We start from the raw sequence: 22,503 nt of genomic DNA on the forward strand, positions 1-22,503 counted from the left end.
AGACTTTTACAGAACACCATGGGAATTTGAAGAAATTGTGGGATGAGTTAAACATATATTGTCCACACACCACAGATGTTAAGACTCTTTTGAAACGGGATGAAGAGGATAAAATATTCACAGTATTTCGTAGTCTTAAACCAGAATATAAAAATCTGGAAAGCAATATTCTAATAGAAAATACTTTTCCATCACTTGCTGCAGTTTGTGCAACTATTCAGAGAGAGGAAACAAGAAAGAAAACCATGAACTCCGAGGTGAAGTCTTCAATCTCTGAATCTACTATATTACTTGCAGAAAACGATTTTCGAAAGAAGCCACAGGGATTCGAAAAAGATAAAGGAAAAAGGAAACCGTTTCACTGTGATCATTGTGGAAAAAACTGGCACACCAATTAAGGACCATTGTTGGGAATTACATCCGCATCTTAAAAAGGAATTGTCCAAGAAAGATCATGCCGCAGTAGCCGAGACATCAATATAATGTCCAACTCAGATATTAGCCATTGGTTGAGTCAAATCCTCCAACAAGTCACTAAGTGTACACGTAGACTATGTTAAAATTTCTCACTCGGACTACGTAAAAACTTAGGAGTGATTTTTTGCTCCCAGTGATATTTCCTCCAACGGCTCCAAGCACAATCAAGAAGCAACACATGTCTATAATATTTCGAAATCCAACTATTAATAACCGCCTTTTTCCTAGACTTACCAATTTTTCCTCATCAAAATTTAAAGAGAAAATCTAAAATATTTGTTGAAAAAAAAATAGGAAATGATATTTCAAATGTATTTTTTTCATCTTCCCCGACTCATGAATATAGTGATTCCCCATAAATCTTTTTTTTATTGGGGCTCAAATGACAATTATTGAATTTTTTGATTAAATAAAAGAACTAAAAAAAGAATTGTTGACCAATATTCTAAGGGTAAGATCAAAAGTGCAAATCTAAATAAATATGTTACTAGCTGGATTTCCAATATAGTTTACAGGTGTTGGTTCTTGATTTGGCTAGAAGCCCTTGGAGGGAATATTAGTGCGAGCAAAAAATCACTCAAAACTCAACACTAATTACTGAACTTATTACTTGCGTAGGAATAGTAATAGCTGTAGCTTAAGAGCATTCCCAATGCAGATGAATATCAAGGGGATGTGACAATATTCACTTTCAAATGGTCAAAAACTTTTGCCCAATGCAAAGGTGAATATCAAGATGACTATTTTTCCAAGTCAAAACGAGAGTGAAACCTTCAATCGAGATAGTAGATGAGTTGGGAACTTCGGACGGGATGTTTTATTCCGTCTTATATGGTTTTTTAAATTTTTTCGGACGGAATGTTTCATTCCGTCTCACGTGTTTTTTCGACTTTTTTTCTAACTTCAGACGGGATGTTTTATTCCGTCCGGCGCGTTTTTTCGATTTTTACATTCAGACGGAATCAAACATCCCGTCCGAGAATAATAGTCACATTTGCATTGGGCAGCCTCACCTTGTTTTTCACCAAAACGGTGGAAAAGAAGGGAAATAGAAGTGTCGTGGAGGTAAATAAGAGCAGCTTGCATTGGGAATGCTCTAAGAAAAGGTGAAAAACGCAAAGTAGTTCAAGCCCGGTAAGTCTATAAAAAGAGGTCCATACCAAGTACATCGAGATTGCCCACACCTCAAATCTCAAAACAAACAAGCCCAGTCCGCTAATCAAATCGGGTCCCAGTCTCGTTGGTAACACCATCGGCGCTTGTACTAGTCTCCGTCGTGAACTTTGAAAATCAGTCGTCATCTGGTGAAGATGCCGACGACTATTTTTTCAAAAATAAAATCATCTCTCTCTAACCAGACAGACTCACAAATCATAATACTTGGAGCTGCAATCTCTTCCCGTCTCCTCATTCTTTCCCTAATCATAATCTGGAAATCTCTCATTTACCCTTACGATACTTCCGCCGCTTTAAACCCTACGTGTCTCACTTCTCAAACCCCCCAACAACAACAGAAGAACATTATTCTTTTCCCTTCAATTGGTTCCGCTATCGAAAGCACCATTGTTTGGGACGGAGTTTATTTCGTTAGAATTGCTGAATGTGGATATGAATATGAACAGACTTATGCTTTCTTGCCTCTTTTGCCCATATGTATTTATGCATTCTCCAATTCAGTTTTTGCTCCCTTGGTTCGGATTATTGGGTATAGACCTGTTTTGGGATTGTCCGGATATCTCATTAATAACATCGCCTTCGTTTTCGCAGCGGTTTATTTTTACAGGTAAATCATTTGTTTTTTTCAATGGAGTAGTTATGGGGGAAATGAGAACAAGTAGTTGAATAGGTAAAGCCATGTACTGTTTTATGTCGAAAGTGTTAAGTGTTGGAAAGTTTGCAAACAACACAAGAACAAAGTCGCAAACTTCCTTCCACTAATAACCATCATACTTAAGGTTTGAACATTAAGAAGGAAACAAATTGTCTTTTAGGACTAGAAGTTTGGAAATGTGATGTCCTATAAATGCACAATTGAGTGAGATGTTAGACACTGTGGCAACTAGTTCCGCTCTTATAACTTATAATCAGAAAACCCATTGCTTGTTATGGTTGCTTCGATTTTCATAGGCCACGGGCATATACGTGGCCCATTAGTTTCCAGCATCTCGAACATGCAGTTTCTAGTTTAGTTTTCTCGATCTGGGCATTCAATATTTGTTTATTTTTTGTTTAGAATCTTTGTAAATTCTCGTTTGTTTAGAATCTCAAACTTGCTATTACAGGCTTTCACTTATAGTTTTGAAGGATGAAAAGGCTGCATTACGAGCATCCCTGTTGTTTTGCTTCAATCCAGCTTCCGTATTTTATTCATCAGTGTAATCTCCTAATCCTTTTTTAGTTTAAGCTATATCATGGAGTTTTTCTTGGAAAAGTGATCAAATCAGGTGTTGTCTCTTTTTTGTTGTTCTGCAGATATTCTGAAAGTCTCTACGCGTTATTTTCTCTTGGAGGTATATACCACTTAATGTCCGGTGCAAATACTATTGCTGTTCTTCAACTAGCTCTGTCCGGCTCTGCAAGGTCAAATGGTGTGCTTAATGCGGGATATTTTTGTTTTCAGACAATGCATTGGGCTTATGATGCCATCTTCCAAAAGCATCATGTTGGTGTGAGTCCCTCAATATTAATGTATTTATTTTCCAGTAAGATGCTTTAAAAATTTGGTGAAACATAAAATGTGATACTCATTTCTTAGAAAATGAACAGGTTGCATGGTAGACAACGAGTTAACAGAAATCTAAGTTCATGTCTTATTATACCCATTTGTTAGTATGCAATTTGTGGAAAATATTTTTTGAGTTTCAAAATTTTCATTGGATAGTTTAAAAGGTTCTCATTGTCCAGGTGCAAAGATTCGTATATGTCAAATGTGTTTTTGTGAAAAATAAAGTATCCATGCTATAAAGTATTTGAACAAAATTTTTGGCATTTCAAACTTTTACCGGTTCTCGGGCCCACTTACGACTTAACTACTTTTTGGTATAGTAGTCCACTTGGAGATTTCTCTATACCAGTAGGCTTTTAGCACTTTCTGTTTGTAGCACACGAAGTCAGCAAATATGGCAGAATGAATCGTTTGACGCAAGAATTTTTCCTTGGGATCACTTTTTCTTCTCATAACATGTTTATCTGATATATGGTCCTTTGTTAGTAAGCTCATCTGTTAAGAATCACTATATCATGCTTTCCTTCTGGTGCTTCTTTACGAATGATGTCGTTACCTTTACTGATTGTGTATGTTAGAATCTTTCTCCCTCCAATGTGCTTGTGGTCTTCTCTAATCAGTTTTGATGTCAGTTAATACTGTTTGATGCTAAGAACGATATTGATCCAAAATGGTTTTTTAGTTAATCCATTTCGAATGAAGTGGTTTTATGCCAAGGATATTGCACACTTGAAACTGTAGTATATGAGTATAAGTTGAATGACACCAAGTTCATGTTAAAAATTTCTTCTCTTGCATACGGACACTGATGTCCTTGAAGATACCTAAGACATGATGTTTGTCTCATTGGTTTCTCTATCTATGTGAAGCTGGCAGTTCAGAGTCTTGCTGCTGGAGCTCTGCGATCTCTGTTTATTTTTGTCCCATTCATTGTTTTTCAAGCCTATGGATACTACAACATATGTCTTGGACGTTTACCAGATGAAATGAGCCCTTGGTGCAAAGCAAGACTTCCTGTTCTATATGATTACCTTCAAAGTCATTATTGGTACACTTATTTATGCAATGATTTATTAATTCTTCTTTCTTTTATCTGCTTGTCACTTTTGATGTAGTTCAGTCAATTACTTCCTCGGAAATTTTCTTTTTGTAGTTTTTTAAGAATGTACGAAATATTTTGATTTTGCAATACCTTGTATAAATATGAGAAATCTTCCTGAGCTGTACAATAAAGTAAATCACTATTTTGCGTGATTTGTAACTGATGTTTGTGTTTTATTATGATCTTTTGAAGTCAACTATAAAAGAATTGGTAAAAAGTTTTTAACTGTTGATGCTTTTCATCAGGGGTGTAGGTTTCTTAAGATATTTCCAGCTCAAACAGCTGCCCAACTTTCTTCTTGCTTCCCCAATACTGTCTCTGGCACTTTTTGCGATTGTACATTACGCAAAGTTACATCCTGGAATTTTTTTATCATTGGGATTCGGAGCTTCCTGTGAAGCAAAAAAATGCGCTGCTGTACTATATTCACTGCAGACAACGAAAGAACTAAATGGTGCTCAGTTGTCACAGGACTTCTCATCTAATGTCCTGCAAGGTATCACTTTGCTCTTTTCTTGATATATATAATATATATTTTAAATATTTGCTTTGTACCATTTTGTTCTCCTCTTTGTGTGGAACATGACTTTCGCTTGTGGATATGATAGACACCTTTATTTAGGTCATATTGTATCCTTTCTTTCTCACCGGTTTTTATTGAAGGGTTAGAATATGCTGGAATTAAAAAGCCTTACATGTTTCCTTGATATATCTAGAAAACAAATTCTGCAACTATCTAAAGCCAAGAATTATCATCCATTTTTAGGAGACAAAGATTCCTCCCTTTTTCTAATGCAACAATCTCAAATTTTGAATGCATTGACAGGAGATCCCAAACTTAGACGGAGGCAGAAGAAGAGCAAAGAAGAGGACTCCGTTCCTTTTCCAGAGCCGGTTTTATTTAATTATGAAGCTAAGACAGGGTACTCCTCCATCCTAGTTCTTCCATTTGTTCTCCATCTTGGATTCATGGCAGCCATGGCATTTTTTGTGATGCATGTGCAGGTCATATTCTTGCCTTCTCTCCCTCTTTGGTTATTTTCCTCTTATTTACTTATTGGGGAGGGAACCATTTACAACATTTTTTATACAACAGTTTATACAACACCCTTTTTTAAGTTGATCTAAGAGCTAATACTTTGTGGGCATGATCTTATCACTATATAGATCATATCCACAAAATTTTAGTTCATTTCGAAATTTCTATCCCTTTCAAAAGGTGATTTGAAAATGTGATATTTTTTTTAACGGCCACGATTTGAAATTTTGCAACTCTCTTTTGGCATATTTAGAAATTTCCAAACAAGCCCATTTTTTGTAGGGATGTTCTCTACGGTGAGAATGTGAGATCCACAAAAAATCAAGTCTTAAATGAATTTGTAGAGTGAGTTATAGGCCATTGTAAACTGTTGTATATGGATCCCTCCTCTTACTTATTTATTTAAGTTCTTTGTGTTCCATTTACTGAAGATGTCTCAACATCTAATCTCCTTAAAAGAGTTAGACCTGGAATAATTTTTTTTTCTCTTTTTCCTCTTTTTTGGATAAGATTAATTTGGGATTCCAACATTTCTAAATTTTCTCTATAGTTCTATAGTACACTCTCTTTTGCCTATCCTCCATTACAATATCACAGAGTAATATGAGGTCCCATACTCCATTGCTATGATCTTATATGCTTTCTCGTTGATTTAATAACTTTAAGTTTTAACCTTGCTGCTCAAACTCTTTAGCTTACTTGAAAGCTCAAACATGCAAATTTTGTTGGGTTGATTTACAGTGTGTAGATCATCCTTGCAAAAACTAAACATTAGCTCAACCCTTAAATTGTGTTTGGATGAGTGCTTGTAGTAAAAGGTATATCATTGAACAACAAATCATGTGTTCAGTTTGTGTATTGGGTGAATAGTGTGTGATCCTGATGAACCACTATTTTTCGTTATACGCCTTAACCCAAAATTTACTGAAATCATGAAGTGGGATAAGGAAAGGTGTGTGGATTATGTATGCTTCTTTAGAAATCTCTTATTTTAATTACGGTACTTTTTTAATTAACTTAGTCTCTTTACTTTCTACATGTGTTTTGCACTTTGTTAAAAAGATTTGTCAGAAGATTCTATACAGACATAAGTGTAGCTGACCATTCGGCAAACAAAAATTTAGTTCTTTTGAGTTTTGAGCTAGGATTAGGATTTATCATTCCAAATTTGAAGATTCTTTGTAAACGTTTTAGGTGCATAGTTACCAACTACTTGAGTTCTTGGTTTGCAATTGGTAGTGCAGTACAAACTAACACTGACAGGTTGGGTTAGTGTCCATATGACTCGGTACTTCCAACTTCTAAGCCAAATAAAATTATGTCCCTGCATATGATTTGGAAGGATTCCCGATTTCTGAGGCTAAATATATTTTCCAAATTTAAAAATTGAAATTATGAATTGCACATTCAAAAATTGGAAAATTGAAGTAGTCATTCATGGTTTGCTGAAATTGACTAGATGTCTGTACAAATAAGTTGTTTACACCTATTTTGACAGGTAGCAACACGTTTCTTGGCTGCCAGTCCTCCTCTTTATTGGTTTTCCGCATATTTAATGACCTCTGCTGGTGCCAGTAGCAGATGGGGTTACGTTATCTGGGTATACTCTATATCGTACATCCTTCTTGGCAGTTTGCTCTTCTCCAACTTTTACCCTTTTACCTGAGAAGGCTCGGCATTGTTTCTTGCACTTACTCTCAAGGGCTGAGTTCTTATCTTACAGATGGTGAGACCTCCTAAATTTTCTTACACGTCTGAGTTGGAAAACATTGTTTTTTCAAGTGAAAAATGGAGTTAAAATATGTTCCATAGCTATTGGAAGGTTTAATCTCATGGAACTGGTATGAAGAAAGATGTACTTTTTATGGAGAGAATGATGTGAGAATGGGGTTTGAAGAACCCTCATTTGCACCAGAAGTAAGTCTGAGGACGATGAAGATGAGGGCAATTAATTCCTTTTCGGTTTCTCGGAGGACTTTGGGGATGAATATGAGGATGGATCTGGATCAGAGGTGCTTTTCTTGGGTGGAGGACAGATGATTTGGGGAATCACAGCTGTCTCATTTTAGTTGCTGTTTGTGGATGTCCTGCTTTTGCATTGTAGTAGTTTTTGTTGCCTTTCTCTGTTTCCCCCTCCTGTTCCCCTTTTTTGGTGTTCCGATTCGTGCTTGGGTGGATGGCTAGGGATCCAGAGTAGGCAGCTTGCTTCTATTTTGAATTGAGTGATTATGTCAGTATTCGGATCTTGTACCGATACAAAAAAAAGTGTGTTTGGTAGTGTATCAGTTGTTCTTACTTGTGCAAGGATAAGTATATTGTTGGCTGTTTCACCAATGCTTGAATGTCTCAGCATGCTGAAAATATAGGCAATACCAATTTTATATAGCCTGGCTGATTCCCAAGAGTTTGGCAGATATGGATCGAGATATTTTGTGGCATTGCCATGGTTCTACTGAAAAAAATTTGGTTGAGTAGAATAAATGCTCAGATTGGGATAGAATTACCTTTTACAGTGATACATTGTACGTTTTACATCCGAAAATTTAGTTTCACTGCTTACCTGCAAAGCTACTCGGGTTACCTACCTACATAAAACAAGTGCTTGAGCACCTGCCGTTTGTTAGTTATCAAATCGTCCGAGAAAGTGTGAAAAACAACAACTCTAATGTCTAATCTAACAACAGAGAGAAAAGTGTGAAAAACAACAACTCTAATGTCTAATCTAACAACAGAGAGAAGCAAAAACGAAACATTCTAGGCCGGGTTTCCTTTTTCTTTAACAATATCCGGGATTACCATTGTTTTTAAAGGAGCATCTACAAACTAACAAACGGGGTGCTTGGTGTTTCATCTCGCATCATTGTAGATTTTGCTTGAAAGCATTCTCAAAGAAATACTTTCCTGCGTATTTGCTGATTTCATTTATGCTAGCTAGTTCTTGATTTTGTATCTCAAAAAAGTTTAGCATGCCTCATGCACATCATACGTTGACAACTATTCACCTACTACTGCCTGAGGCTGAGGGTCCATCTCTATCTCATGTCTTTGTGGAATCTGTTTGAAAGCATGCATAAAAAAGTGTTTGCCTTGGTTTTTTTCAAAACAGATGTGAGTTTTCACTTGATTTTAGAAAACTTTTTTTTCAGTTTTTTTTTTTCTTGCACATTATACACAGACGATTAAAGTGTTGCCATTGACTTGGGGTCTAATCTGTGCTGCCTGAGGATCACCTTACGTTTTTAAAAGATTTAGCTCGATATTTTTTTCTTTGAGAAAACAAATGTTCTTCCGGTTTTTAATTTCGTTTATGTAAAGTTTTTAAATTGTTTATTTGTCTTGTTATTCCATTTTGAGCTTGTTTTATTTCACATCCTACATAGACGATGAAATTATATTCAAACTTTGAGGGCTCATCTACAACTGTGCTGCCTGATGTATCATGCTACATCTCTGTAGATTATACAGAATAATTTTGTGGACAGGCTACTATTTGCTGTCCACAAGACAGGATGTGCTGATTGGTAGAGTTGATGCCCGAAAAACTGTTTATTCTGCCTGAAAAAACTGTTTATGTGCCCGAAAATGGTGTGGACCAATAAAAAGCTGTTGTGTGTGGACAAACCTGTCCACAAATTCGCTCTCTTGATTATATTGTGCATGAAAGCATATTTTGAAAAATATTATAACACCCCGTTTTTTTTATATTTACTAGTACAATAAAAAGAATAATAATAATAATAGAAAAAAAAAAAAAAAAAGATAAAAATTAGAAAGAGATAGGGTAAAGAGGATAAACCTCATTCCCAAAAAAAAGAAAACAAATATACGAGTTTACACACGGAGAGTTGGAACAGAGAAAGAGTTTGACAGAGAGACGAAAAAAAAAAGTTTTACTCAAAGAAGTTTTACTCAAAGAGGGAAAGGGAGGTTTTTAAGTCTGTTTAAAAACTTTACTGTCTGATTTCTGCTCATTATTTTCTGTTCAATTATTCTTCTGTGCTTATTCTACATACTGTTCGACTTAGTCTGCGTACTGTGTTCGACTTAGTCTGCGTGCTGTGTAAACAAACCTATGTGATAAAAAGATGATTATGAACCAATTTTAATTATTTATATACGGTTTGATATAGACTTGTTACTGTTGGAATTGTTGAGTTTGGGGTAAACCGACTTTTATTGGGTTTTGGGTTGAACTATTGATATATGTCGAGTTGATTTGGGTTGTTGTTTGAATTGAAAATGGTGACTGTTGGGTTAGTGATTTCAGTGGTGTTTGATAGTTGTAGAGGAGCTGTTGAAGCTCCAAAGGTTGTTAATGGCGTCGTCGAGGTGATTTTAGAGAAGTGGGGGATGTGAGTTTTGTTTGTACCAAAAGGTTGGGTTTTTTATGGGGAGCAAAACTGAACCTTTTGGTGGTGTTTGGTAGTCACGTTGTAGTGGTTGTTTCGGTGGTAGTGTGAACTGTTGGGGGAAGAAGAAGGAGGTAGGAGACGACTATTAAGGGCCTATTTGTTTTTTTGGTTTAAGTTATAAGAGGGTCTTATAAGTGGGTCTTATAAACTGGTTTGTTTTTTATTTTAAGTTCCTCTTATAAGCACTTGCAGAAAAAGAAAAAACAAACATACAACATCTTATAGATGGTTATTTGACAAATATAACCCTGCTTTACATACCACTACATAGCACCAATTCACGTCTAATTTCATAACCACTTAAATGATAATGCATTGTCATATGCATAACTAATTAAATATCACATTACAACATAATAAAAAAAGTAGATTTCATAACCACTTAAATGATAATGCATTGTCATATGCATAACTAATTAAACATCACATTAGAACATAATAAAAAAAAATAGACCAAGTATGTTTTAAGACATCCCCACCAAGTTAAACTCCCATGCTAACCAATCCCGTGAGAAAAATCTTCTTATCCTCCATATCCTCCAATTCAACTAAGGCTTTCCTAAACTCCTTATTTGCAGCAAGTTTCACCATTGCACCCATATATACATCCATAGTCATCTGCTCATTTTCTTTTAGATAATTCAGAATACCCATACATATAGACATAGAATAGGACTCCATGTTCTTCTTCACTTCAATCCTTTCAAGCTCCATATGTGTCACTAGATTCTTCACCACACCAATTAACTCTTGCACACCATCAGATTCCTCTTCATCAACTACCTTCTTCCTCTTCTTTTTTGAACCATCACTAGCAACACTGCTAGTTCCACCTTGTTCAAATTGGGGGGTGCTAGGTTGTGCGCTAACAGGCCGGAGGAGTATTGATGTGTACATTATCCCAATAGGAATCAGTTACCTCCACATCTGGGACTGGAATTGGAATGGTATCATCATTCACCATATTTGAATCATCGTCATCAATCACCACGTGATCATCTGGCAACCCAACTTCCCCAGTAGCATAAGCAGCATCCCCCGTCGCCAAAGTGCCCTCAAACAACTTGTACAACTCTTCTGCATTACTCAGAGGCTTCTTCTTATAGATTATTGCAGTTGGGTTCCTCTATATTAATTTGGACCAAACAAAATAATCCAATAACATAATTAACACAAAAATAAAAACAAATTTGAATTACTACAAAACAAATTATGCAATATAATAGCACTTGCCTGAAGAACATCAACCCAAACTTCTTCTGGCCAATTAATACTCCCAAGTGCAAAATTGATTCCTCCACCACTCTTGCCAACACAATTCCTCCAAGCCACATACTTCTTTTTCTGCGCATCCCACCTATTTTTGAAAGCCTTTTGCTCAAGGTTTAACTTAAACTTATCATTCAAGGTATCCCTTACGCGTTTCCACCTAATAGGTTTTAGGGATGAACCTTGGTAACCCTCTTTCGTAACTTCTTCCAAACACAAGTCTAGGAAAGCTTGAGCTAATCCAAGGACATTGGTAAATACATGGTGAACTTTGGCCACGCTACTCTCAGTACTACCCTCAGTATTGCCCTCAGTCTCATTGTCGACATTATTAGCCATGATATATATGTTCTAATGTAAACAAGCAAGTACCTTAAAAAAACAAAAACAAAAATAGTTCATTATAGATTATTTCAGCACTTAGAAAATCTAAATAACAATGCATAAACGAAATAACTGCTTATTTATAAAAATCTTGAGTCACATTAAACAGTCAGTTGGGAAAAAAAGAGTTTGATATGGCATTATATAGTGCCCTGCTTATTTGCATTTGTTATTTTATGACTCACCAACAATGATAACTTAAAAGAATCCATATAGACCTACATATAAAAAAGATAACCATTTCAATGTATCCATCACATAAAACTATACAAGTCATTTCCTTAACACTATGCTTTTCCACAACAAAACCAACAATGAAAAATTATACAGACACTCAATTACACAAGTAATTAGATAAGTATTTGTCAAATGTGAAGATCCATTCAATTGCACTAGGCAAGGATGATGAAGTCCCTAAGAAATAAAAAGAGATGCAACATATCCATCAAGAGAGTTTCATACTTACTCAGATTGCGAAGTAATAACTCAGAAAGCTTCAAAATATTGTAGAACAACTAGTATAACAATTCACTAGCGTATGCGCCAAATAATATTGCATCATACTACAAGTACTATTACTCGTATAAATTAATCAACCTCGTCCTAAGACCATTCCAAGCGAATTTCAGATCACAGTCTGTGTTATAAACTTAATAACTCTTAGCAAGGACATCTAAAAGCAACGCCTCTGTTTTAAAGTAGACTCAAAGTACTATATGCTATGTGTAGTAAACCCCTATCTAAACTCTACCTATGTCAAATTTGAGCCTAAAGTCATCTCAAAGTTGCTGCCCCTGGAAGATCACAATATGTAAACCATGGCTGTGTAACAATCAAATTGACACATCAGCTGGGCATCTCATTGATTCACCATCCCTTGAGGGGCAATAAGGAGCCGAAAGCATAAATATATTGGGCTCCTCCAGTTGTTCAAAAACAAGAAGAGCATAGTCAAGTGCAGTGCCAGACATGGAGGGTAGTGAAGTAGAAACGAGTAAGAGCTTGGCATAGAGATGCTCAGCGTCCTGCGGGTTGTTATGGAGAATGCAAACATGGATTTGCTTGGCTTGTTTAAGGGAAGTACAAGACTATAGAGCAGAAGAAATGTCGTCGTGGGTGGTGGGTTGGAGAGGTGAGGAAAAAGAAAGTGCCACTGCCATTGTTTTTAGTTTGTGGTTCTTTGAGCTTGGGGATGAAAACTTCTTATCCAAAAGATATTTATATGTACACTTTCAGAGTTAACTATTCGTATTTGTAATTAGTGACATTCACATATTACACATACTCAGTCACGCCCACATTTTTATCAAAGTAATATATAACAGCAGAAAGAAGTCAGAAGTGAAGAAGAATAAGAAGAGTTACCTGGAACTGGAAGCAGTAGATTGTATGAGAAGAACAAGCGTCGCTACTCAACTAATAATCATCAGCTCAATTCTACTCGAGGATGTTAATATGGTCATCTGACTTGGGGTAGTGTAGCAAAGTGCACAGCAGCAGCAGCTTTGGGGTAGTGTTGTGGCGGCAGTTGAAGAAAATGGAGGCAAAAGAAATGAGAAAAAGAAGGCAGAAGAGAGAAGAGAGAACGAGGGCAAAGGGTAGTGTGCTTGGGGCGTTTGTGTCTTTTTCCAATTTATAAGACTTACAAAATTGTAGTAGATCCAATTTTGGTACTTACAGAAATCATGCCTCTTATAAGACATTTCTAGTAGAATGCCTCTTATAACCTCTTATAAGAGGCAAAAAACAAACCAAAAAAATGTCAAAAATCACTGGGCCACATCTTATAAGAGGTTATAAGACATCAATGTCTTATAAGAGGCAAAAACAAATGGCCCCTAAATGTGCTAGGCTTTAGTTTCTTTCAATTGGGCTTGGGCCAAATTAGAATTGTGGGCTTAAGTTGGTTTTAGCTGGGCTTGGGCGAATCAGAATTGTGGGCTTGAGTTGTCTTATAAACTTGTAGGCTTAAGTTTTGTTTAAGTTAATTTGGGCCAACTAAAGGTTTTGGGTTTTGGTTAGATGGGTTAGAACTTGTTGACTGCTGTTGACCCTTGGTAGGTTGACTGCGTTGTTAACCCTTGGTAGGTTGACTATTGTTGACTGTTGACTTTGACTGTTGACTATTGGTTGTTGACTTTTTATTATTGACTTTTTAGGCTTTTGACATATTGAACTTTGTGGACAAATCCAATAATAGAATGTTGTCGAAACTTGTATAAACATGTTTGTAATTATCTAATAAAGAATTGACGTGGTATTATGCAAATATATATATTGTCACTGATGGATTTTGACTTTAACTATGTGGCTGATAAGAACTACGAAGGCTTGATTCCAATCTTGAAAGATTTGGATACGTAGGCAGCTTTGAGCAAAAATGCAGCCACTATACCATACTATATTATATATATTATATATTAGTTATTGTGATAACTATATGTGAACAATGTTAATACTTAATTGTGTATGTGATTGTAGTTGTTTAAAAAGTATTCATGAGGCATTTAATTAATGTGTACTTATAATTGAGAATTTTGATATCTATGATTTATATAATTGATAATGAGGTGAGTTAATTGGTTATTGTATTTGGAATATTTAGTAATGATTCTATTGCTTGAGACGATGTTTAGTTTATGATAAAAATATTATAATAAATGAGAACTCTTGAGTGTTAAAATCTGGTGTAAAAGTGTCTGGTGAAAATTTAATGTGTAGCCCATATCTTTAGATCTCTCCACGCCTATTTGATGAAAAGAAAATAAATGAAATATTTATGACTAATGATGTCATGTGAAAAGCCACCTTAGAGAGGAACTAAGACATTCGCCTTGCAGGTTGGCTGTATTCCTTGAATATACAGGAATGTAGGTCTGTATTCCTTGAATGTGGCGGGAATGACCTAAGGTATTCATTGAATGTGTCATGAATGACCTGTTAGTGTTATGATGGGTATTCTTTGAATATGGCGGGAATGACCCAAGATATTCATTGAATGTGCCATGAATGACCTGTTAGTATTATGATGGGTATTCCTTAAATGTGGCGGGAATGACCCAAGATATTCATTGAATGTGCTATGAATGACCTGATATTTTGTTATGCCCAAAAGAGGCTTTGTGATTATGTGTATGGAAAGCCCAAAGATGGTTGTGACTCACAAGTTACAAGTTTACAAGATGAAAATATGTTTCCTGGAGGCGATATCCCCGCTTGGGACATATGTCTTGTAGTGGTACTCGGTGTGAGTGATGCACACAGATATGTGTGATTTGGCAAATGTGTGAAGTGCAAATCATGGAGTAGGAACTAAAGGTTGGGCTGTGCCTTTTAATACATGAGTCAACGAGATAATAAGCAAAGTAAAATATTGATTTTACGTGTGATGGAGTTATTGCATATGAATATTTATATATTATGATGTACATGATTTCTTACAATGAAATGTTTATGTGGTTTGTGTGAGTTGATACTCACGAGGGATGAATGTACTCCCTAGTTATGATATTTTCCCTGTTCTCATAAGTAGACGAGTGGTTTAAGTAAAATATTGGTTTTATATATGAGTAAGTTGTTGGATATGATTGGTTGTGTATTATTATATGATACATATAATTTCTTACAAAGAAATATGACATGAATGTTAATATTAGTGATATATTATGTCAGATTGTATATTCTCATGGTTGTTGTGAGAGTGAAGTAGAGGTATGAATTAAATGTTTATGTTTGGAAAACCTAACTTTGTTTTTGCAGGAGGGTAAGACCTATTAACATCTTATGCAGGGACGTTATCCTACCCTATCACGTAAGCGGATATAGGTAAGATGTTAATTAAATTAATTTATTAGATAATGGAATTGAAATCTTACTTAGGAAGAAACTATACGCCGTTTTGAAAAACGGAACTATCTTGTCTTCCAAGTTGAAATGGTTGGTAATGTTATATTTATTTATTTGAAAGATTGAATGTAGTACTGTATATGTTATTTTAGTCTTACTCATACCATCAAATTCAATTTGCTAACCCATGTTTGCTTTCTTTTGCAACGTGGGTGTGTTGTTGGAAACATAGATGGTAGAATGCAGTGGATGAAGACGCTTGATTTGGATTCACTCTTGGAGTCTTACTAGTATAAGTTTTATGAAGTATAAAGTCTTGATTTGAAACAGATGTAATAGAGTTGGGTAGTTTTTTTATTTGTGAATTAAGAGTTGTTCTTTTGGTTTTAATTTGATCTCATTTTTCTATATCGTGTTTAGTAATGGGTTATTAGAGTTTCGTTTCATCCTGGGTTTTCAGAAGATAGAATAGAGTGTGGATAATTCCCTATTTTTAATTTTCAGGAAATTTGGGGTGTGACAAATATGTTACAGTAAGGTTACGTTTTCTTTTTATTTGGCTTTCCATTATTTTGTTCTCTTTGTTTGGGTGCGGTCTTGGACAATATACATAGATGATGGATGTCATTACCATTGAGGATGATGGTTCATGTAAAATTGTGCTACCTGAGAGGTCAATGTACTGCAATATTAAGAGCGCCCATCTCGACCATAGAGATAGAGTAGAATTGAAAAGACATTTTCCGAAAATAATGAACATTGAAAGATATCCTGATGGTTAGACTCCATTGTTTCGAGTTACAAATTATCCAAAAAAACTCTACACAGAGTTAATTGCGTGTAAAAATACATCATAGATCTCTAAGTTGGATCTTGTCACCCAGAGGTATAGTTGATGGAAGAAGAAATCGATCCATTCCAGTTAAAAGGTATGGAAGTTGAGTTGCAGATGTCTATTTCTACCCCAAAAGTGAAGATTACAATGGGAAAAAAGCCCAGAGAAGTTACAGAAAACTGGGATCTAGTTGCGTTCAGAAAAGTGTTTACACCAAACTGGATTGAGACCGAGGAGATCAAAAGAACTCTAAGGGGAAGATGGAACATGGGGGATGAAACAAACATCCAGTTCCTGCCCAAGGGAATTATGAAAATCACATTCAAGAATGAAGCTGATCTCATTCATGTAATGGATAATGGACCATGGACCATGGGCAGTACATGGGTTCATCCTATCTATTAAAAGATAGAAGCCTAATACTCCTCTAGATGCTTATGATTTCTCAACGGTAAGCATGTGGATTCAAGTCCATGGATTGCCACCAGAAAGGAACACGGTGGAGGATCTAACCATTATTGGAGGGGCTTTTGGAGGAACAAAGAAAGTGATGGTGGGAGAGGAAGGGATGGAAACCCTAACTTATGCCAGGATTCAGGTAGATTTTAAACTTAACCAAGCGTTGCTAGATCTAGCTGAGTTAGACTTTGAAGAAGATGGTATCTGTGTTGTGAATTTTAAATATGAGAATTTGCCTCTGTTCTGCTACTTCTGTGGGCATCTTGGGCATAACATAAAGGTATGCAGGATGCTCAACACCCAGCGAGACCTAGAGTCCAAAGGTAGTCGGAAAGGCATCAAACCTAAGTGCAGGTTCTCCAATAGATTGATAGCCAATGTAGTGGGCTTGAGGGGCTCATTTCTGGAAAAGCAGCGTTCGAGTCCTATAAAATCATCTTTCTATGGATCCTGGTCAGAAAGAGGGTCTCGCGGTGGTCACCGGAGAAAGGAACCTTATCATTTGGGGGAGGTATTGCCACAGGGGAGAAACCAACGGTACAATTCTGAAAAAGACAAAAATCTGAATTTGGTGTACAGTGATGGTGGGCCTCAGGATCAAGTCTCAACGGATTGATCAGGAGGGTGGGGCCTATAGGAAGTACCAGGTGTACAAGGTGTGGAGGTGACTAAGCCAAAGGTGAGTCCTCATTTCAAAGATAGTGATATGCTGGACCTGGTTCCTTTCAGGAATATGGATACAAGCCTGCAAGCCCAAGATAGAACCAATAGAACCTTAGCGCAAAGGAACCCCTCCTCCTGGGCTGGAGCTTGGCATCCGCTTTGGGAACCGGCCAAGAAGAACTCGCTATGCTTAAAACAAAAGAGCTGTGATCCAAAACTTTAACCCAAAGTACATTCATCTTTTGGGAGTCTTTTTGAATTCTAGGCGAATGGGAGGATACCAAGGGATATGAATAGGAACAGTGGACTAGTCGCCCCCTCACTGGGGGGTGGAAACGGTTCAAGTATACCTAGGCAAGATAGCCAGGCACTCATCTCAAGTCAATTTTTTACATTTTTAATGCACCAACAGTGCGTTTCTCTATCTTATCCTGAACCAGAAAAGAGAAAATTCACTTCGTTTATGAGTTTTGATCTTGATTTTCTAAGAATCATGGTGAGAAATTCAGAAATTAGGGATCTTCAATGCCCTTTCCCTCTGGGTGATGGTAATCAGATTGAAGAAAATACGAGATGAAAGTGGAGAAACATAAGGAGAGAGGAAAAGATAAATAATGAAACAGCTATCAGGCAAGCTCTTCTAGAAACCAGGGTGAAAAGAGAGAATGCAACTGAGGATGACAAAATCTCGGTGGTGGACTTTAGAAAGAATGAACGGAATTTTAAAAGCTTGGCTTTCACAGGTAAAATAGGATCTATTCAAGAAACAAAGGTAAAAGAGGTTACTGTCATCAATCTTCTCACAAGTGATGAGGAGAGCAATAGTGAGACGGAGGAGGACAAAGCGAAGGCAAAAAAGGATACAGGATAGGCAGCAGTGGTGGATGATCCTGACACCTGGATGAATCAAGAGGGGGAGTCTGAGGAGGATGAACCATGGGAGGACTGCGAATCTGATACGTTCCAGTGCATTGAGGAATTACCCCAAGCCAAGATTCTCGAAAAGCTAGGGGAAGGTAGCAGGAGAATGAAAAGTGGGGGGACTTTTACTATGGCTATAGTGGAAGGGGAAGATGGCATGGAGTCAAGGGGTCCCTTGAAGAATAATAACGAAAAACAGAAAGCTGGGTTTGTGATGAACTTCTTAGTTGAAGAGGAAGAGGATTGGGATGACAGTAGTAGAAAAGACAAGAGGTCTGTTGTTGCGTCACCAAGTGCTGGTCAAGGTCTCGCGGTGGCTGTTCCTCAACAGCCGCCTCTGTTTTAATGATGGCTTGGAATTGCCGTGGGATTAGCACCAACACGGCGGTTCGATCTCTAGAGGGCCTCATCTGAGAACACGAGCCGAATGTAATTTGTTTAGCTGAAACAAAGGTGGATAGTAGAAGGATTACAATTGTAGGGAAGATGATTAAATATAGGAGAAATTTTTGTGTGGATGTTGATGGTAATAAAGGGGGCTTGGCAGTTTTTTGGAAGGAGGACTGCGACATTGAAATTTTGGGAGACACAACAAACCAGATTACAGGTAAATGCACAAATTAAGTTCTATTCAAATATAAGATGGTATTTTACTTTTGTGTATGGGCAGCCTGTGGCTCACCATAGGATCAAAGTGTGGGATGAGATTAGGGATCTTGTTCCCTATATTCCTAGACCTTGGGTTATGTTTGGGGATTTCAATTCTATCACATGCTTAGATGAGAAGTATGGAGGCAGAAATGTCTACACCAAATATATGCATGAGTTTAATCAATGATCTCAGTCTGTTTGACTTAGGATTTTCAGGCCCTAGGTATACCTGGACTAATAATAGGGTGTTTAAGAGTCATATTCTTGAACGGCTGGACAGGGGTTTAGCCAACATAGACTAGCTTATGCTTTTTCCTGATGCTTATGTTAATATTAGGAGTAATGCTTCTTCTGATCATTTGCCTTTAATTATAAGTCTAAATAAGCATGTTAAACTACCTCCTAAACCGTTTAGGTTCTTTAATATGTGGCTTACTGATGAGTCCTGCAAGGAGGTGATCCATAAGGCTTGGAATAAAAAGGTCTTACCTGGTAGTTGCAGTAATATCTTGTATAAGATCAAAACTACCACTAGAGATCTTACAACATGGAATAAAGAGGTATTTGGAAACATTTTTCAAAACAATTCAGGATAAGCTGGATAAAGTCCTCCCTGAAAACATGAGTAAAGAAAATTATTCCAAAGCTCAGCAGCTTAAGAAGGATCTTCTTATGTGGACAGAGAGGGAAGAAAGTTTTTGGCTGCAAAAATCCAATGATCTGTGGATTAAAGAAAATGGGAGGAATACCAGATACTTCCACCTTTCTACTCTCTATAGGAGAAGAAAGAACCTTGTTACAAAGCTTAAATATGATAATGGTGGGTGGGTGCAAGGAAGGGATCAAGTGGGAGACAACATCAACCACTTTTTCAACAACCTGTTCACTTCAGATACTCCTGAGCCAAACCAGGAGATGCTTTCTCTGTTCCAACCCTATATCACAGAAAGGGAAAATAGCATCCTTATTGCTATCCCTAGTGATCAGGAAGTGTGGAAGGTTGTCCACAAGATGGGTAAATCTAAGGCTTCTGGGCCTAATGGTCTCCAAGGCATCTTTTACTCAGAATGTTGGGATATTGTGGGGAGTGACATTATTAGCAATTTTGTCCAAGATTTCTTCAGGCTTGGAATCTTGCATCCTAAGATGAATGAAACTTTCATCACTCTAATCCCAAAGATTAGCATGCAATCCTGATCATATTTCTAAGTTTAGGCCTATTAGCTTGTGTAACTTTGCATACAAGATTGTATCCAAAATACTTGCTAATAGGCTTAAACCCTACCTAAACAAAATTGTTTCACCATTCCAAGGTGCCTTTGTTAAGGGAAGAAATATTGGGGATAATGTGGGATTAGCAAGTGAGATGTTCTATAATATGGATCATATGACCAAAAAGAAATGTGGGTGGATGGCTCTGAAAATAGATATGGCTAAGGCTTATGACAGGGTGGAGTGGAGTATGCTGGACAATATCTTTGAACAACTGGCCTTCAGTGAGAAATGGAAGGGGCTAATTCAGCCTCTCAACTGTGTCTTTCAGGGTTTTACTGAATGGGTCCCCTTTGTCACATATTACTCCACACAGGGGTATTAGACAAGGAGACCCATTATCACCCTATTTGTTCATTATTGTTACAGACGCTTTGTCAAGGCTGATTCTCAAGAAGGAGAATGAAGGCACTATCCATGGGATTAAAATAAGAAGAAATGCCCCCTCAATCTATGCAGATGATCTTATCATCTTCACCAAAGCAACTATGGATGAAGTTGTGGCTTTGTATGGCATCTTGGAACAATATTGTGATGCCTATGGCCAGTTGGTTAACAAAGAAAAGTTCAGCATTTTTTTCAGTAAGAATGTGCATCTGGACCAACAGAGGCATATCAGGAGAACCCTCAATATGAGGGAGTTCTCCAGAAAAGACAAATACCTTGGGGTACCCATTATTCTTTCTAGAAAGAAAACTGAGGACTTCAACTACCTGGTGGACAAGGTCTACTTCAAGATTCAAGGGTGGAGGACAAATGTCCTTTCCCAAGTAGATAGAACAGTGCTTATCAAGGTAGTGGCTCAGGCTATGCCTTTAATATGCAATGTCTACCTATTCTATCCCTCAAGGGATTTGTGATAAAATTGATGCTGCATGCAGAACCTTCTGGTGGCAAGGGGGGAAACCAAACAAAGTAATACACATTGTCAAATGGGATAAGCTGTGTAAGGATAAAGATCATGGAGGGTTAGGGTTCAGATTGGCGAAGCAAAGTAATAACTTTCTGCTATCTAAGTTGAGTTGGAAAACCATGACTGACTTTGACTCTCTGTGGTACAAAACTTTCAAAGCTATATACCATACATGGTGGCCTAGGGAGGAGGAGGGAAAGATCTTCCTTATACAGCCTCACCTTTTTGGAGGGGAGTTTATAAAAACTTTAGATCCATTGACAAGGGTCTTATTTGGAATACTGGGGATGGGTCCAGGACTAATGCTCTTAATGACCCCTGGGTAACAAGGCGGAACAAGCCCATCATCCTAAGTTATCACTGCTTAAGAGGGGATATGGATCCTAATATGAAAAGGTTACAGACCTTAAGAATGTCTCTGGGGATGGATGGGATGTGACTAAGCTGGAAAACTTGTTCCCAGTTAATATTGTCCAAGACATCCAAGAGGTTAAGGTGAGAAATCTAAACACCCCTGACAGACCTGTTTGGGCTGGGACAAAGGCTGGGAAGTTCTCAGTTAAGAGTGCTTTCAAGGTAAGTACACAGGAGAGTTGTGAAGGACAAAGCTCAAGCTACCAACAGAGAACTATTAATAGAATATGGGGGGCTCAGCTGGCTTCCACATGGCAACTCTTCATATGGAAACTCTATATGGGGATGCTACCTACTAGGGAGATTCTGAAAGCGAAATATATGAAAGGCAATTTTGATTGCCCCTTCTGTGGAAAGGAAGCAGAAACTGATACACATTTGTTTTTCAAGTGTGACTGGATTCGAGAAATCTGGTTCAGATCAGAGATAAGCATCAGAGTGGATATGCATGGGTGGGAAGCAAATGCATGGTTGGTTAGATGAGATTATGCAATGGAGTGGTAGCTATGATAGAACATAGCTAAGCTGGCTAACTATGCATGTATCCTTTTGTATGGCATCTGGGGGTTAAGGAACTCTTGCAAATTCGAACAGGGGCTTCCCAATGGAGAAAAGCTGCTGAGAAGGACATACAAGCTATGGATTAAGAGCTGCAAGGCCTTTGATCAGGGAGCTTCTTCCTCTAACTCATTTTCTCATAACAATACTATTACAGCTAGCTATAATGATACTGAGTATGATGTATTTAATAACTCTGTAGTAGAAAGTAATGAGGAGTATATGTGGTCTAATATAAATGTGGATGCTTCCTATAACAGGGATACTAGGGAGGGAGCTGCTTGAGCCATTCTATGGGATGGAGATGGGAGGATAGTGGCAGTAGCTTGCAAGGAGTTCAGTGCGGGATCTCCTAAAAAGGCTGAGTACATGGCTGCTGAGGTGGGTGTGATACTGGCAAAGAAAGAAGGGATCAAGTTTGTCATACTACAAGGAGATTGCCATCAAGTGATCCTGGGACTACAAAACCCATAAAAAGCTAATTGGAGGATGTAGGCGATTGTCAAGACCATCATCAGTGTTCTCGATAGTTGTTCTCCCTGTAACTTCTTTTGGATTCCTAA

General features: G+C 37.3%; 4 protein-coding genes across 5 annotated transcripts; 3 read left to right on the plus strand and 1 right to left on the minus strand.

Annotated features, from left to right (window-relative positions):
- The first annotated feature begins 1,653 nt into the window (after positions 1-1,653).
- LOC147513771 (transferases, transferring hexosyl groups) lies at positions 1,654-7,677 on the plus strand. Of its 2 annotated transcripts, none has more exons than XM_086597049.1 (7): positions 1,654-2,260; positions 2,760-2,852; positions 2,950-3,145; positions 4,072-4,250; positions 4,550-4,800; positions 5,131-5,309; positions 6,842-7,677. In XM_086597049.1, exons 1-7 carry the CDS (start codon positions 1,788-1,790, stop codon positions 7,007-7,009), a joined length of 1,539 nt encoding a protein of 512 aa, XP_086453175.1. In that variant the 5' UTR covers positions 1,654-1,787; the 3' UTR covers positions 7,010-7,677. The 2 variants fall into 2 exon arrangements, with proteins under 2 accessions (XP_086453175.1, XP_086453176.1); XM_086597050.1 differs by having other exon boundaries at positions 1,661-2,260; positions 5,131-5,227.
- A 2,561-nt stretch (positions 7,678-10,238) lies between these two features.
- On the minus strand, positions 10,239-11,363 carry LOC147513772 (uncharacterized). The gene is made up of 3 exons (XM_086598954.1): positions 10,989-11,363; positions 10,675-10,881; positions 10,239-10,547 (listed from the first exon to the last, which is right to left on the minus strand). The coding sequence occupies exons 1-3, from the start codon at positions 11,361-11,363 to the stop codon at positions 10,239-10,241; spliced, it is 891 nt and encodes a 296-aa protein (XP_086455080.1).
- A 7,292-nt stretch (positions 11,364-18,655) lies between these two features.
- Positions 18,656-19,980, plus strand: LOC147513773 (uncharacterized). Its single transcript, XM_086598955.1, has 4 exons — positions 18,656-18,739; positions 18,803-18,918; positions 19,121-19,238; positions 19,375-19,980. Exons 1-4 carry the CDS (start codon positions 18,656-18,658, stop codon positions 19,978-19,980), a joined length of 924 nt encoding a protein of 307 aa, XP_086455081.1.
- Positions 19,981-20,212: 232 nt separating this feature from the next.
- Positions 20,213-22,225, plus strand: LOC147513774 (uncharacterized). Its single transcript, XM_086598956.1, has 6 exons — positions 20,213-20,327; positions 20,425-20,849; positions 21,153-21,290; positions 21,365-21,544; positions 21,802-21,852; positions 21,977-22,225. The coding sequence occupies exons 1-6, from the start codon at positions 20,213-20,215 to the stop codon at positions 22,223-22,225; spliced, it is 1,158 nt and encodes a 385-aa protein (XP_086455082.1).
- Positions 22,226-22,503: the final 278 nt, after the last annotated feature.

This window comes from Coptis chinensis, chromosome 3 (genome assembly GCF_015680905.1).
Source record: "Coptis chinensis isolate HL-2020 chromosome 3, ASM1568090v1, whole genome shotgun sequence".
Classification (NCBI taxonomy): Eukaryota; Viridiplantae; Streptophyta; class Magnoliopsida; order Ranunculales; family Ranunculaceae; genus Coptis; species Coptis chinensis.